The following is a 17,901-nucleotide window of genomic DNA, read 5'->3' on the forward strand; positions in this document are numbered from 1 at the left end:
CGTTACGAGCTGAACATTTAACAAGGAAGAGAAGGATTTTGTGTGATTTTGTAGTGTGAAGTACTGCATAGCTGGATCAGATTATGTTATGGTGTTAATGTGAGACAAAGGCATCGAAAATGAGACATAAATCCACGTTCTATTAGCACTGTTGGTACAGCTATAATAGCATGAGATTTTTAACACTGAGTATGAGAAAGGTAAAAGAAATTGATCAAAGAAACTATTAATATAAACATGCACCCATCCCAAGGGAGAGCAGTAGTTATAGTATACTTGGCTTTTATCACAGTATCCTCATAGTGAAACTGAGGAGATGTAGAATAGATGAGTGGATAGTGAAGTGGGTTGGGAACTGGCTGAATGGTAGTGCTCAGAGCGTTTTGATGGTTGGTTTAGAGTCTAGTTGGAGACCTGTATTTAGTGTTACTTTTAGGGCTTGGTCTGGTGCTATTCATCAATGACTTTGAGGGGTAGTGTCCTCCCCTCAGCAAGATTATTGATATACGAAGCTGGGAGGAACGGCTGATACACCAGAAGGCTGTCTAGCCATTTAGTGAGACCTGGACAGGCTGCAGAGTTGGTCAGAGAGGAACTGGATGAGGAACAAGAGCAAGGTGTGAAGTCCTGCACCTAGGGAGGAATGACCATGTACACTGTGTTTTATAGATGTGCTGAAGAACTTCACAGTGCAGATAATGGAGCACTGGCACAGGCTGCTCATAGAGGCTGTAGAGTTTACTTCTCTGGAAACATTCAAGACTTGCTTGGATGCCTGCATTTGTAACCTTGTCTAGGAAGCTTGCTTTGGTGATGATGTTGGACTTGATGTTTTCAAGAGCTCCCTTCTAACCCCTGAAGTTCTGCGTGTCTTTGGTATGGTGTGTATGTCCTAGAACCATAAGTGGTTTTGAGTAGAGCAACTCTATCAAAAGAAACGGAGTCAAAAATTAATGGTATCATAAGCCTGCCAGCAATCACTGTGTCTTTTCTTTTTTTTCGTGTCTACAGTACCCCTATCCCCCTCACCTGATCCAAACAGAAGTGAGGCTGATTACTAGACCATGATGCAGACAGTATATATGCCACAATGAGTGTATTACCCAATTGTATTACATGCCTGTTATAGTGAGTTATCTAAAGGTACGCTGTGATATTGAATGGGTGTTGCCATTAATTTCTATAACATACATTGATTTTTTTTTTTTTTAGTAGATTTAGGAAGGCTGTAGCCTACTGATTTAGGGGTCTATATTTTGTTGCACAGCAACAGTTGCCATCCCAAACTGCTGTTACCTTTTCCACCCCTCCATTTCTCAAATTTATCAGTTAGGAGTGATTTTAACTCGGCAAATGTGTCTGGGGGTGGCAAAGCAACAGTGAAGCAGAAAATGTAGAAATTGAAATGGTACTCAAAGGGAAAATTTCATTATTGCAAGGGTCGAGCATAGCTCATGTTCAATCACAAGCATGTATCTTAGGTCCCTACCTGCAACCTCACAGTAAAATGTGCTACTTGGTTCAAGCAGTTTGCAAAGCCAGTAATAAGCCATTGTCATTTCATTTTCCTGTGTGTTGTTAATTTGTCAAGTCCGTACTTCTCAGCAGACCATACAAAACATTTTATAGACCCTGATTGCTCCTAGGTAGCCAGGCATGTCTCTGTTCTGTGACACTGCAAGTGGATTGTCATCTGCAATGCATGTCATTAGCAAAGAGTTAATTTACAACAATTGAGACCCTACTTCCCCCCCACCAACACCTAGAAATACCCCTGGTTAACCTGTTTAGTGGTAAGGCTTGAGCAGGACTGTGGAACACGCTGATGCTTTTTCACCTTGTGATTTCAGTCTGCTTTTCTCAGTGTAGACTGCTCTGTTCTTTTTTCTTTTGCATGTTGCATCCAAACTGAAGACTAGATTGCCCAAGTTCTCTATCATTTTGTCACATTTAACATCTTTTGTTGAGCAGAAAGCATAAAGATTCTTGTGCAAGACCAAGGACTTACTGTTAGTTTAATACAACGCAAAACTGTTTAATGAAGCAATTACTTTTCCTCTACTTATGATGGTACTTCCACAGCTCAGAGTATTTGGAGTTAAAAATGACATATGCCCTTGCAGTGCTGCTCTGGGTATTAAACCTGATAGCTTCAGGGAGTTGGCGGTGAGTTACGGTACAGTCAGTATCCCCAGCTGGGAGAAGTAAGATGTGGACTCTTCTTTTTTCAATCTGGAGTTGGGCTAATTTTTGTTTGTTTACTCCTTTCTTCCTTGATCTGTGACATCATGTTGACATCCCATTTGTATGGGAACTGCTGCTGAGTCATGGCCCCATCCATTGATTGAGCACCTGGAGAAAAAACCTGGGCAGCGCTGCAAGCAGAGGTGGAGGCCAGGCTCTTGCCTTCTTTGACCTCATTTAAGGAACTACTGCTGCTGAGGAAGGATCTCTGGTTGGAGATCCCCTCTTTTTTGGATTTCTTTACTGTGAGCCTAGATCCTCAGAGACAACTGAGCATTTTTGTTTCTTTTTGTATTGTCTTGTCATTGTGCTGGTCTTTCTGTTGTTACAATAATGTATTATTTTATATCAATTAAGTACTGTATACATATTGAGAGTATTTTCTGTGAAAGGAAGTACATTGAAAACAAGAGGGAATGGCCAGAAGTTGCGCCGGGGAAGATTTAGATAAGAGGAAAATATTTTTTCTCACAGAGTGGTCAGGCACTGGAATGGCCTGCCTGGGGAGGTGGTTGAGGCACCATCCCTAGCGCTGTTCAAGAAGCGTTTAGATGAGGTGCTAAGGGATTTGATTTACTAGCTTAGTGGGTATGTATGGTGTTAGGGGGAGCATTGGACTAGATGATCTTGTAGGTCCTTTCCAACCTAATTTATCTATGAATCTATATTATTATTTTGTTCTTTTTTTGCCTGAACTGTGTACTCAGCTACCAATGTTGCTTTATTTCTTTTTATGACTAATAGCTGACTAGGTCTTAGACTTGGAGCCTCAGATATGATTTGGTACCAGCACTTTAAGGCTCCTGCTGTAATCCCATGCCTGTGGTCCTTCATGATGCATTTTATTTGAGGGTCATAGACACATCATTCTACATTATGTCTGCTTGCTACTTCTGTGTGTTAATTGTGGCTAGCAAGTTTTACATCATACAACTGTATTTGAAAAGCAAAACTCACAGTAAGTCTGGCAATAGTTACCTGGTCAGCAGCTAGTTGCTCTTGCCATCAAACACAACACAAAGATCTTTAAGGAAATGAGAAGTTCTCACACTTAAGAAATTTTAGGTATGGGCAGAGAAAGGTAGATGAGCATCTAGCCCAGTCGTCTTGCTCTGAGTAGAGAAGATCTGTAGGAGATCCTGCTCATGCTGTATGATAAGCTGGAGGAAGGAGTACTGCAGGTATAGCAAGGGCAGTATTTATCATGCTGTCTAAGTAATGTAGAGAAGTTATGGGGCCTTTTTCATCAGTGATATTCACTGCAATATAACATAAAAAGTTCACGTAATCACCCTCTCAAGGCATGAAATAGATGGTCGAAATAGTGACTGCTTTGATGTTTCTATGTCTGTTAAGGGTCCTGGTACTTGTGGCCTCACAATGTCTTATGATTAAACTGCACGGTTTTCCATAATTGATGTTTCCTGTTCCATGGGAAAAGGTAAATTGTGTGTAAAGCTTTAGTTTTCAAGGAGAGGGTAAGGCCTTTGTCATTCTTGGTCCCTCTGGGGTTTCATGCTCAAATAGGTTCAGATTTGGTGCTCCAGCAGGCTGTGCTTTCCAAGCCCCTTTGTTCTACCTGTGCTAAGTTTCAGTGATTTATTTGCTTGATGCTTGGAAAATGTTGCTTCCTTTTCCATGTCTTAATATTATGTAGAAATTTCAAGCCAATCTCGGTGCTTTCCTGCCCAGGATCGTAGACGTTGCCTGATCTTTACATAAGCATTTAAAGGCAATCCTGGAAGATAGGTTAGGCAGGCTCTTACTGGTGTACCTCCTGTAGGAACACTGTGCTCAGAGTCATAATGAGATCTTAGACTCCTCAGAAGCTGGTTCTACCTTTCAGCAACAAATGATGTAACATATTGGGTTCAGTTCGTATCAAGTCTCCACTCTCTAGCAGAGCTGATAGAAGAAAGGAGAAGAGTTTGACAAGCGCCTTTGAAATTTTAATTCCTTTGCTTATAAAGAGGAGCAATTTTACATTCACTTGTATTTATTCTGTAAGGGATTCTTCTTTTGTAATGTTTTCCTCAGTTATTCAATTTATTTTTTTTTCCATTTCCCTTTAATCTTTCCACCAGTGGGAGGCTGGTGTTACCAATAAAACACACAAAGTTATTTATTTGTGGGTTTTCTAGTCAGAGAAAAATAAAAACCTACAAAAGTTTTGATGAAACAAGACTTCATTTATTTTCTTTTAAAAGTAACATTTTCTGTTGATCTAGTGACTTGCTCTGAGGGGTTCAGTATTAAAGTTGAAACAAAAGGATGAAGGTGGCATGAGAAACAAGAAATCATGTGTTCACTTGGTACAAGGATTTTGATCTTCTGTTGGAGGTCAGCTGCTGTTGGCCGTTACTTCTTGTTCTTATCTCTATTGACTCTCTAACTTCCAGTTTTTCTTATTGATACTGATAAGAAAGGAGGATCTTTCAAACCTTAGCACTTGTTTGACATTTACTGTGTCACAGTTAATTTACATGAGCACACATAAATATATTTAGATTTAGCACTCAATCCCAAAGCTCATTATTTTCTAAATTAAGCTCTTTCAGGCTCCAGTCCAAATCTCAACTCCCAGCTGCAGCAGTACATTAGTCACCCCCTCTTTGCCTTTTAGTTTCAAGAGAAAAATTAGTCACTACAATAGATGTACAATTGTTCAAATTGAAGATTACACAGTGAGGTTCTTCTTACTCTCCTTTGGTTTTTCTCCCAGGACATGTCAAGACTGGTAACTGATTTTCTAGGAATATAATTAATGGCACGTGCAAGGGATGAGTCTCACAATTCAATTTTCCACATAATGGGGAAAGCTTCTCTGTAGAAAGCTAAGGGCTCACTCCTTGATCTTGGAAGAGCAACCATCTTGAAAATGCAGAGCACTTTGAGAAGCCTTCAGTGTTTTTATATTTTACACATTACCAAGGTTTTTGGAAAAACAAGGCACAGCCTTAAAGTGTAGCATGCACAGTTACAGAATGAGGTTTTAAAGCCGGGTTCAAAGGCTACAGGGAATGGTAAATTTCGGCTGATTTGCAATTTTTTTCTGGTTAAATAAACCTGTTTTTATCGATTTTCCTTGTGGATATACACCATTTTCTGAGTGGGAAAGTGAGTATCATCTCAGTGAATGCATCCAGAGGATATCTACACTGTTTTCAGATGCTTACTTTTAAGGAATTTAGATGCCCAAGTATCTTTATTGAAGTAGATAAAAATGGAGAGAAACATTATAAAATAATTCTAGGAAAGAAACTGAGGAGCTTAAATCAAAATCAGTTCAGGAAACTGGCTCCAGCCAGTCATTGCAAATCGTATTGGTTTATTGTGAAGGCATTCAGCATCTTCAACTTTTCTACCAAGCTAATGTATGAAATACAAAAACCTAATTACAGATCCAGCTGGACTAAACACATATTTACCACAGCAGTGAGAGAACTCCTTTTATAATCCTAGGCGTACCAACTTCCTTTCCCCACTGTACTACGAAGTAGTTATCCAATCAAAGCTCACTTTAAACCGTATGGGCTGGCATATTTATGCCTTGTGGTCCTAGGGGAATGCATGCGTGTTTTTTGTTTATATGTGCGGGATTTTTTTTTTTTATTGATTGTACTTATTAAAAATTACTCTTCGCATGTCTTGCTCAATACTCCTTCTGCTTGGAAAAAGCAAATGGCCTTCCACGTGACTTGAGAGTCATGGTAAGCAACCATGTTTCTCACTCCAGACTGAGCTGCACAAGAGGTGAGAACTAATATATTTATTTTTCTATGTAATACCTATCTACAAGAGAAGTGACAATAGAGAGCGGTTGTAGGAAACCGAGCCTGTGTATTTGCCATGGAAACAGCATTTATAAGAAATACAGTGATCAACTATTGCTGCAGTTTGATTATTGCAGTGTGTAGGCACAGCCAGCTGCAGGTTGCTCCTTGCACAGCCTGACAGACCTGCCAGTTTTATTAACTTGGTGATTATGGGTTGTTTCTGGCTGCAATGCTTGAGGTGCCCCACATATCGTTTATGCTTTCCAGAAAATACAGGGAGCTGAATAGAAAGGGGAAAATGAAATGGGAAGGTGCCTTATTTTTTTTGTTCGTTTGTTTTTCCTGCTTTGTGTTGTTGCTCTTTGGTCACTTTTCCATTTTCTATTCCCTTCTTTTTGCTGTGGAAGCCATAATGGAAGCTTCCTAATGTCCCTTTTCCTCCCTGTTGTTTTGAGCGAAAATACAGCCAAACCAAGCAATATTTTTGCCAAAGGAAAGAGGAATACATGCTGAATATGGTCTTCAAAACAGAGATGATTCATGCTCTGTATTAATTAGCAGCATTTGATGACCTGCCCATACTTAGATTAGAGAGGGGTTTGGTTGCTTCCAGTTTTCAGATAAATGTCATTTTCCAGTCCCCTGCTGCTGTGCTGTTTGGGGGAGTTCATCATCTCTCTTAGTTGAACGGTCTTACACCGTGAGAACCCAGTTCAGGATTAAAAATGTGCTATTCATTGAGGAATTACTTGTCCAATGTTCTGTCACAGTGTTGTCTAACTTATTTTTAATTGAACATTTTGGATCAATAGGGTAGGAAATGAACTAGCATGTGAGTTTTCCTGTGCTTATCCTTGTTAACACTGGTTTGTTTTTCACTAAGTGTTGCCAACAAAGCTTTCTTGGTAGCAGATACGTGTGGGAATGTCACACTACAGACAGAAGTGCATCCAAAAATCTCTAACCTTCAGAACTGTTGTTTAGTCCACAGCTTGCCACGCTCCCCTGAATTAAATGCAGTAAGGCAGGGCTTTGACTGCACGGGTTACTCAAGCTTTTCTTAGTGTTGGTCTTAAGGCTATGTAAGTAATTGTTTTCTGATGTCTTTGATATTTTTTTAAGCCCTTGGGAATGGCTTCATCTCCAGAATATTATAGGCAGTTCACAAGCTAAACTGACTTATAGTTGAATCTAATACAGACTGGGAACCTGAGGTCCAACTTCTCCCAGGTTAATTTCTGTGTTATACTGTAAAAATCCATGAGGCTACTTTTTGAGTTTTGTGTTCATTTTTGCTTCCCTCACTACAGGACAAATACTGAAGCTCTGGAGCTTGTTCAGACAAGGGCAATGAAGCTGGTGTGGAGTTTGGAGCATAAGCCTTACAGAGGGCTGTCTGAGAGAGCTAGGATTACTCAGTGTAGAAGAGAAGAAGCTTAGGAGCAACTTTATCTCTCTGTACACCCACCTGACAGGAGGCTGTGGTAATATGTGAGTTAGCCTCTTCTCCTGTTTAACTACTTATTGGACTAGAGGGATTGGCCTCAAGTTGCGCAAGTGGATTTTCTGTTTAGATATTAGGAAAAGTTTCTCCTGAAAGAGTGGTCAGGTGCTGCATCAGGCTGCCTGGTGAGGTGGTGTGGTCACTGTCCCTGGGGGTGTTTGAGAAATGTTTAGATGGTTTACTGAGGGACATAGTTTAGTGGGAAACATTGATGCTAGGCACACGATTGTACTGGATGATCTTGGAGGTCTTTTCTAACTGTAGTGCTTCTATGTTTATATCTTGCTTTTTTGCTGACTTGGGATTCCAATCCAGCATGCAGTAATCTGAAGCTGATATCTGGTGTTTATTACAGTCATGGAGTGTTCTGATAAATGAAACAGCTTCGTCCAGTAGTAACTTTCAATCAGCCACCCAGACATTTATTAATTAAACGACATAAACCAATAAATTTTCATTTAAGTCTGTTCAAATACAGAAAGAAAAAAACCCAGTTGTAATCATATCTTTTGACCGCCTGGAGTCAGGCTCTTCTACTCTGCTTTGCTCTGGTGGAAGTCTGCATTTGCTGTATTGACTGTAGAGGCATAATTATCACTTGCAGTGGAGTAACACAGAGCAGAATCCAATCTTTGTTATTAGCAAATCGATTGTATGAATTAAACAGATGCAGTTTTATTTCTAAAGCCCACTTAAATTTAATCTGCAAATACAGTCAAGACTTAATTTACCACTCTTTTTATTTGGGTTTGGGATTTCTAAAAATATGACAAGATTAATTCTAATTCAGGTTATTGTTTTAATCAGAATCTTGAATGTGGAGCTCAGAAAGAGAAGTATTCACTTGTGGCCTTCAAATGAGGTTGTCTGTTAGACTGTCTGCTGTATGCTATATACAAAAGGTTTTTTCAGTATTTTTGTTATTACTGAGTAGAGGAAGAATCCTTTTTATGTGAGAAAGACAGTTCTGCTTTTATACTGATGTATGAGAACTGCTGAATCATGGCCTGAACCACTGATTGGTCACCTGAGGTGAGCACCGAGTCAGCCATGGGGGCACAGGTGAAGGTGATAAACCTGTGAGTGGAAGGGGTGGAGCCTGGCTCCACCTCTCTCAAACCCCATTTAAGGGCTGACCACCACCAGGGAAGGATTTTTTCTTGGAAATCCCTCCCATGTGGAGTCCCCTGCGAGCCTTGTCATCATAAAGGTGAGCCATCTTCTCTTTTGTATTATCTGTATACTGTTTATATAGAACTACTTAAAATATACCATTCTCTATACTATTTCCTTGTGGAGTACCGTCATTAGGAGTTATTTACCTTACAACTGAACATCTATCTTCCTCTGGTCTTTCCTATGTGTGGACTTACAATCATATGTTTAGGGTGCAATTAATGTTTCTTTAGAATAGCATTTTGCCTTACATGGCCTTGATTGTGAAAATAAATTCATGCCCTGTGAGGCACTGATTTTCATTCATTGATGAAACAGATTAGAAGAGGAATGATAAAATGCACCCCCAACCACCTTAATTTTTGTATCTCAAACCTTGATTACTTTATTGAAGAGGTTGCATTTATTTCAAGTGCAGTAAAAGAGAGGGAATGGACTCAGTGATTCAGTATATTCTTTTCAGTCTTGTCTATGGTTGGGATTGTTTAAGTAGATTTAGTTATTTGAGATCCGTGAAGTATGGATCTACTTTGTAACTAGGTGTTGAAGCTTCTATCACCATCTGAAATGCTCTCAAGTACCTTAAACTCAAAGGTCACGTGTACACCATATATCATTTGTCATATTTGCCAGGACTACGTAGAAGTATCCTATATTCAAGAGGATCTGAAATGGCACCAGGTACTTCTGTGTGAGCAACAAACCTGAACACCTAGTCAAGATAGTTAGTAAGCTGTTGTCTAAAGAGCTGTATTGGTATATCCAAAACTAGGCACTTCTGTTTAGTCTGGAAGTACTCTAAGATCTATCTTCATTAATGGGTGGGTTAGAGTGTACCCTCAAGAAGTTTGTATATGATAAAAGACTGAGTGGAGAGCCTGATATGCCAGAGGGTCATGCTGCTATCCCAAGGAACTTCTACAGCCTGGTGAAATGGGCTAATAGGCGAGTAATGAAGGTCCACAAGGGCAAGTGCAGAGTTCCGCACGTGGGGAGGAATCAGACATTTACCGTGTTGGTAACCAGGTAGAGGATGCCCAGGAATTGTATGGCGTCTCCTTGGAGGTCTTCAAAAGTCACCTGGATGTAGTCTTGAACAGTCTGCTTTGGGAGACCCTGACTGAGCAGGGTTTGGACGACAGGGACTGAAACGTGCTTTCCAATCTTGACTGTTCACGTGCTCTGCATTCCAGCAAATGTACAAAAAGCTTCTCCTTCTGGTCTGTGGTCAATGTAGGTACTGGCAGTTGAACTATGTGACTATCTTTCCTTGGTAATAAATTCCCTTGTTAACTGCTGGAACTATTCTAAGTGTCACATGGTTCCTGGACAGAATAATTCATGAGAAGTGTTTATTGTATCATCTGATTCACTTATTCTGCCAAAGTGAGTTCCTTTTTTTACACTATGGTAGGGAATTATGTTCTTCTGTTGTGTTGTTTTTCTTTCCCCCCCAGCTAAGGCCCTGAGCATGCTGCTGTGGTTGAGTGTTAGCTCGCTACTTGATAGTTTCGTATTTTTTGTTTGTTTTTCTGGAGATTGCATTCATTCATTGCATTTTGAACTTAGAGAGCAATGCTATAGGACCAGGAATTGTTATAAATGACTGATTACTTACAGCTAAGTGATTGCATTTGAAGGCTTGAAGCACAACCCATTCTTCAACATCTCATGTCTGGCATTAAGTGTGCTTAAATATTCAGAGCAAAAAACAAGGTAAGACAAATGCAGAGCAAAAAACAAGACAAATTTATGCAGTGCAGTAATGTTTTTCCAAGTCTTTTTTTAATGACGAGGTCATAAGTACATACCATCTGAAGCACACAGGTGACCGGTCACTTCAGCTCTCTGGTCATGTGTGTGAAAGGAAAGTTGCTTAATTATTTCAGCTATTTTCCCTCAGGATTACCTAACACTATGTCTTTTTCCACATTTCTATTGTCATTAACCTTTATCCTGTACCTTTTGCAGCAACTTCTTTCTTCCTTCCACTAAGGCTGTCAGGCTCCTGCTCTCCAAGGGGTCATAGGTTGCAGGGGACTCCACAGAAACAGGAAACCGAGCTTCCTCAGTCAGTTTTGAAAGACCAAATCTGTTTCCTTTTTGCAAAACATAAAGCCCAGTGGGGCATTCCATGATGGGCTCTTTGCTGTATGAGTAGCAGCTCAGGAGGAGGGAGAAGATCCAGGGCTCTTGCTTGGGAAATAGATGTGAGACTTCCAGTAGTACTTGCAAACCAACGGAATGAAGGAGGTAATCTTCCTGCTGCTCCAATTGCTCTTAACGAGCGGAAGCACTGAATTTGATCTCCCAGGAGAGCTCTGGACCACGTATCAGGGTGGTGAAGCACTGACAAGTGACTCAGATTTGACTCCATCTCCAGCTGCAATGCATAACTTTGTGAATGCAGGGACAGATGCAGTGTTACCTCATTCTGAGATCCAAGCTGCTGAGCAGAATGTACTGCAGGTACTGACTTCTTCATCTTCAGGCAATGCTCTGGGTAAGGAAGCCTCTAATATTACAACCTCTATCCCTGCAAGCCTGTCTAAAGGACATAGTGATGGGAACGCTGACTTAGATAAGATCAAGAACTTACTGAGCAATGCAAGAAAGGCTCCTCTACTGCATGAGGTCACTTCAAAGCAGGATACAGATAGAGTGAATGGATCCCCCTTGCAGCCATCCCACGGCACCGGTATCACCAACATTCAAAGGGATGCCACTTATAAACCATCTGGCTTGGAAGCTACCAGAGAAAAGTAAGGAGAAATGCAATTTTTTTTCTTGTCTTTTCTGTACTTCTTAGGAATGCTGTTGTTTGGTTTCCTTTTCCCAGTGAAATAATTGATTAAAACTCCTAGTAAATTTAGCAAAACTGCTTTCTGCATTGACCTAAGACAGTGAAGAAACATGCACATAATCAAATGTACAGTATTTACCCCTCCAAGCCACATAGTTATGACAGAGAAAAGGCTGCAGTTTTTAGTTCTTGAGGCACTTATGTCAGCACCAACAGGAAAGTCATTGTCATATGCGTACAGGTAGGAAAGGACTACAATAGAAGCTTACCTGTTTTAAGCGCGGTAAATGCTTCTTGTTTTCTTCTTTGCATGCAAGAGATTGTGAGATTTCATTCTCTTAAAAATGATTTTGTTTGTGGTATTCTGAGCTAAATTAGATTTACAAACAACGGAAGATGTGAAGTAGAAGCGTTTTGTGATACAAACTCTAGATAGTGTTGCAGGTGAATGCACATTCAGAACTGTGTAACTTAGTATGCTATAGCTATGCTTAATGGAGTATATTGTACTGTCTGGTTTTACAGTCCTGAACATTACTTTATTTTCTTTGTGCTTCCCTGTCTTCTGTTTGAAATGGGAGTGTTAATACTGACTTGGGATGTGTTGAAAGCTTCACTTAGTTGCTGATAGATATTTAGACACTGACAAAGAGTGGAAGGCACAAAGAACTGGTGCTTTTCCATACTATTTAAGGACAGTGGGCTTTCAGTATGTACCATTCTTCTTTTGATAGCACTTCACAAATGCTTAGATCTGAAATGTGAAAAAACTCTCAAGTTCATATGGAGGACAATATACCGGCACTTAGAAGTACATCTATGATTATGTTGCAATTTGACTCTATAAGCTCATGTTCCTCCAAATTTCGAAGAAATTATCTAAGACTTCCAGGTCATTGGGTATCTGTGTAAGTGATGTGGGAAAGACATCAAAGAAAGGAATTCCTTATCTGAGCTTATAAGTGATACCAGCTGAGATCCTGTGCTTTTCATGTGACTTTCCTAGTATTTTTAGAAGTGTATGTTATCTGTTATGGCACCTCATTATGGCTTTTGGCGGCATTTGACATAACCTGTGTTAAACGGGTTCTCTATTTCTTGGGTCATGTTTCTCATCTCCATTTAAATCTAGTCTTAACATGTGCTAAGCTTAGAGTCTTTAGTTTCCACAGCTTTCCCAAAGATTAATAATCCAGAGAAAACTTATCTTCAGAATAACTGAATTGGCAAATATTGTTTCTACTTGTACATAAAATGTATAACTAGAAAGCAGAAAATAACTCTGTTGAAAAGAATCTCGTGCTTATTGCAATGGGATGTGGTTGCAGTTGAGGAAAGGCAAAGGATGTTATTTGTGTGACCCCTTATTTCATGATTGATCAAGGAGCAACCTTCTGTGATACATGCATAGAGCTCTTTATTTGTTTGAGCACACTGAGGAAATAAGGTGTAAAGCAAGGTTTACAGCTCAGTGTCATAGGACTGAGTAGCAGTATGAAAGCCTGTCGTAAAACCAAATGCCGAATCCCCACTCCCTTTTCTAAGCTAGATGTTGTTTGATCCTTTTCACGTAAAGACTATTGCATTTTTAAGCTTCGTCATTCTGCTGTAAACAAGTGTTTTTACGAGCAGTGTGATCTGAGTTTTTCTTTCAGATTTATCACCAACCTAGACCGTGAATTAAGTCACCTTGCTGCTCCTTTTCCCTCTCCCTTTGAATTAGACTTGAATGAATAGTGAGGGCTCTTGCAACTCCTTTATTTTTCAGTAAAGACATGAAAAAAAATGCCGAGATGTATTTACTCACAGTTTCCAATAACTGCCGTGAAGTACCTTAGAAACTACTGCTGAGAAACTGCATAAAAGCATAACTGTCTTATTTTTTGTGTAGGTGTTATTGACTACACACTACGTCCATTTGTAGCATGTTTACTTTTATTTGTATCTTTCTCCTTTTTAGTTTGTTTCATTGCAAATTAACTGTGTTATTGTTAAGTTTCTATTAAGTAAACTTCAAAGAAATGTCCATGTACTTATTTAATACCTGAATGCAGCATGATGAGTCATGAGCAGAATACATATGTTTCACAGTATACTTTCTCTGAGGAAGTTTGTAAGAAATAAGTTGTTTGGCTTTAATTTTGAGTTCAAGGAACTCTTTGAGAGTGTACTCCAGCCTGAATTTTCAGGTTACCTTGTAGAAACCACATGATTCTGTAATCTTCCATGGCAACCCTTTGTGCTAACGTGTGTGGAAATGCTGATGTTAAATGGTTCCATATACAAGGAGGAAAAAAAAATAATGTGGAGGTCAGGAAGAGACATGAGGAAGAAAAATCAATCAGATTGAGTCTTTAAATATATATGTGTAATTAATTTATAAAGTAGTTCATGATCTATAATAAACATTTTGTTGGAGGCTATCCAGGGATGTCAGATTATCCATGAGGCTTAATATGTGCCAACTGCAACAAATTATTTACCCTATTAACCTCTTTGTGAAGGAGGTTGTGTGCTCTGCTACTTAATTACAAAATGAAATCCCTTCGTTTGCCCTGCCTTAGATTACTAAAATGACTTTATGTACACATGTAATAGTTCTAGGAATAATTTTGGTAGGGTAACAGTGATGGAGTAAGGCTAAATACATAGAATATTAGCATCATCCAAGTTAGAAGAGACTTTTCTAAGATCATCAAGTCCAATTATAAACCCATCCCTAATGCACCCACTAAACCATGTCCCTAAGTGTCATTTCTCCAATCTTCTTTAACACTTCCAGGGATTTGAGAGAATGAGCTAAAGCAAAGCTGGAAAATTCTAGCAGAGGGTGTTTTTTTTTACAAGTTTTGTAGAAGTCAGTTGTTAACACACACTTAGTGTCACTTGTCTTATTTGATGATAAGTTGCTTTCAGGTGAGTTCACATGATACTTATTTTTCAGCCTGTGAAGGTGAGAGAATTGTATTTCTTTGTATTGTAAAACAGCTTAAATGACAGTAAAGCTACGGAGTGGATCAGAAGCATATTCCATTCTGGACACTGTTTTATTTATTGTTACTCAAGGCGGCTCTGGAATGCACGAGACATTCATTTAGGCTCCAAGTTAACCATGTTGTCTCTGCACTTTTTCAGTTACTCTTTATTATTCGATTCTCTTAGTGCTTATTGCAACATTTCCAATCATCAGGAATCCAGGAGGGCCTTTGTGGATTTCTCTTGCCTTTACCATTCATAGCAGCAAGGTGATGGCATCCTATTACAAACCACAGAATGGCTTAATAAAGCCAACACCAGGGACAGATTTGCTTGGCTGTCACATGTGGTAGAAATGCTGAATTATTTCATTCTCAAGACCTGGGGTCTCAGCAGATATTTCTCCCCAGAAATTGCTTCTCCTTTTATCCACCTGGCAGAGTTCTTAGTGTACAGGTGTAGAGTAAATAACTCCTAATGACGATACTCCACCAGGGAATAGTATAGAAGATGGTATATTTTAAGTAGTTCTATACAAACAGTTATACAGGTAATACAAAAGAGAAGATGGCTCACCTTTAAGATGACAAGGCTCGCAGAGGACTCCACATGGGAGGGATCTCCAAGAAGAGATCCTTCCCTGGTGGTGGTCAGCCCTTAAATGGGGTTTGAGAGAGGAGGAACTAGGCTCCACCCCTTCCACCCACACAGGTATATCACCTTCACCTGTGCCCCCATGGCTGACTTGGTGCTCACCTCAGGTGACCAATCAGTGGTTCAGGCCGTGATTCAGCAGTTCCCATACAACAGGTAAATTTAAATGATTGGTTCAGCTTAGCAGATGGTTCAAATATTGAAGAAACATAGAGACCTGATTTAATTGCCTGGCTAATGTAAGGTTCTTTTGATCATGATGCTTTTTAATGGAGTAGAAAGAAAGATTCTTAAGTGGATTTCTTAAGCTTTTGCATCACTGTGCATTTACAATAATTAAAGCTCACGCGTGACTCATGTTTCCTGCCTTGCGAGGTGTATTGACCAGGGCTGGGAGAGAGAATACTATACAGAAGTGCTGGGGGTGCCTTCGTGGCTAAATGTCAGAATACGCTCGATGGTACTTTGCCTTCATAGTCTTCCAGCATGTATTCCAGCCATACAGAATATTTTTTTCAACGGTACTCTATTTTCCGGTAGCATTTTTAAGGTAATTCTCAAGTATGGCTGTGAGTATACAATTTGATTTATCTGAACATGATGAATGTAGCATTATTCCTATTGTAGTCCTTAAAACCAAACCAACCAACCAAACAAAAAAAAACAACTAAGGAAATTACTAACTCAGGTACCCTCCTTCACTATTTTATTGCTATTTCATATGTAGAATGAAGGGGGGTCAGGGGGAGCTAATAGGAAATTGAGAGTATTGGTGTGAAGTAATGTAATTCTTAGCACATCATGCAGATTATGTAGCACTGTACGCTGTACAGCAATACTAGTACAGGGCAACTGACCCACAGGGTTCATGTGATTCTCAGACATTTTGTTTCTATCTGTTCATAGCAAATATCTCATGCATTGAGGAAATCTTTTCCATTGCTCCTCTATGCACAGAAAGATTACAGAGGTCTGTGAAAATGTGTCTTTGCATTTCTTTCTTAGCCTCCTTTGATTTTGGCTGTTAATTTTTCTGGGATCAGATTCAGATAAGGCAGTACTATGCATGTGACTTTTATATAATTTTAATGAATACAGTAAGTGTTTCCTATGAACTTGTTACAATACCTACTGTTTTAAGTCTTGAGCTTATTTTTGTTGCCACTGTTTCATCTATCATGGAAAGAGTGAGGATTAAGACCAGATTGTTTGCCAGCCCTGACATCTCTCCATCCCACTGCAGAGATTAGGATTACCCTAATGAACTGGACAAAGGTTTAGGATTTAGCTCCCAGTCACTGCAAACTGTAATTTTTTCTACAGCGTTTCATTTAAGGTTCACCAGAAAAATCTGCTCAAATTTGCTTAGAAAATAGGCATTCTCACAATTCCTGTTATGTTTAACACTTTATAAAACTGTTGCTCTAGTTCCTGGAATAGATACGACAAAGAAAAGAACAGCAGCGAAGTGACCCATATTTTCCAAAAGTATTATTTGTGTTGCTGTATTGAGAATGCAAATGTTTTAAAAGGCAGTTTTCCTGCTACATCCCAACACACGTATTCTATGTTACAGTCTTGATAAGTGGCAATGCAAGTAAGTGATGCTGTAGGTCATGAGGAAAAAAATCACCTTTAATTTTACTGATTTAGGCTCAGATTTTTTTAATTTTTTTCTGTTGTTGTTCAAGGGCTCCATGGAAGTCAGCCCGTGACAGAATAAAGACAGCTCTGCATGAGTAAGGGGAAATTGGGTACAAAGCAAATAGCAAAGCAGTTGAATTGTTTAATGGAGGTATATAAGGAAAGCTGCCAAAACCACATTATGAACAGATTAAAAAGAGTGCTTGTTTCTTCAATTGGGATGGGAAATTCTTTTAACATTTTGGAGTCTTAGTTTGTTTTGGTCAGCATTTCTCCACATGAAGTTAATAATGATAAAGAGTGCTCTAATTCTTCAGAGATTAGAGAAAGACTTATAAAGCAGCAAATTGGTTACCACTGAGGTCATCTGAGCAGCAGTGTCAGTAAACTAGACTAGAATTATCTTGATGAGTTCTACTCTCTGGGCCAATTAGTTGTTGATAAACTAATTTTATTCCCAGAGGGGCAAATGCACAGCTATCACACTTTATAAGAGAAGTTTGACTGTTTTTACTGTTTTTTTTTTTTCCAAATATATTTTTCTGGATGCTTCTCACCCAGTAAGCTCGTTTTATGCTCAAAAGTCTAAATTCTATCTGTGAGATAGCTCAGCTATTTTGAGGGGCTAACGCAGTGTAGTATGAGTAGTCTTGAGACAGCTTAGGTGGTATGCAACTAGACAGTTTTTTTTTTTAGTGCCAAGACAGACTGGTGAAGTGCTAGCGAAGTGGAAATTGTTAACTAATTTTTGCATTATGAGGTAGAACACGTTTTCACTATGGTAAATAAAAGCTTGGATGACACCAAGAGTCTATTCACAGCCCAAGGTTACTGCACTGTATGTACCAAAAAGAAAAGGAAATGAACAATGGGAGTAGAAATTGTTTTGTAGTAGGCAATAGGCAGGACAAAATGTCAGAACCCTGAATCCTGCAAAAAAATAAAACAAAACACCAAACAGCCACATAACAAAAGATGATTCAAATTGTCTGGCTCCCTCTACGTGGTACTTCATTGTCAACAAGTCAGCTGCTTTCCAGTGTTGAAAACATAGCCTGTAACATTTTACTGTCACTTAGTGGACTGCATATCAACTGTATTTCTTCAAGGCTGTCCAGCTTTGC

General features: G+C 39.3%; 1 protein-coding gene across 1 annotated transcript in view; it reads left to right on the forward strand.

The window, feature by feature from the left end:
- The first annotated feature begins 10,944 nt into the window (after positions 1-10,944).
- MMRN1 (multimerin 1) overlaps positions 10,945-17,901 on the forward strand; it is a 37,250-nt gene continuing 30,293 nt past the window's right edge. The window contains exon 1 of the mRNA XM_065736068.1: positions 10,945-11,462. Coding sequence (XP_065592140.1) covers positions 10,945-11,462 — 518 coding nt within the window. The remainder of the gene's footprint in view (positions 11,463-17,901) is intronic.

Source organism: Cyrtonyx montezumae, unplaced genomic scaffold (genome assembly GCF_038088225.1).
Source record: "Cyrtonyx montezumae isolate F1298 unplaced genomic scaffold, pur_monq_1.0 scaffold_2, whole genome shotgun sequence".
In the NCBI taxonomy this organism is placed as follows: Eukaryota; Metazoa; Chordata; class Aves; order Galliformes; family Odontophoridae; genus Cyrtonyx; species Cyrtonyx montezumae.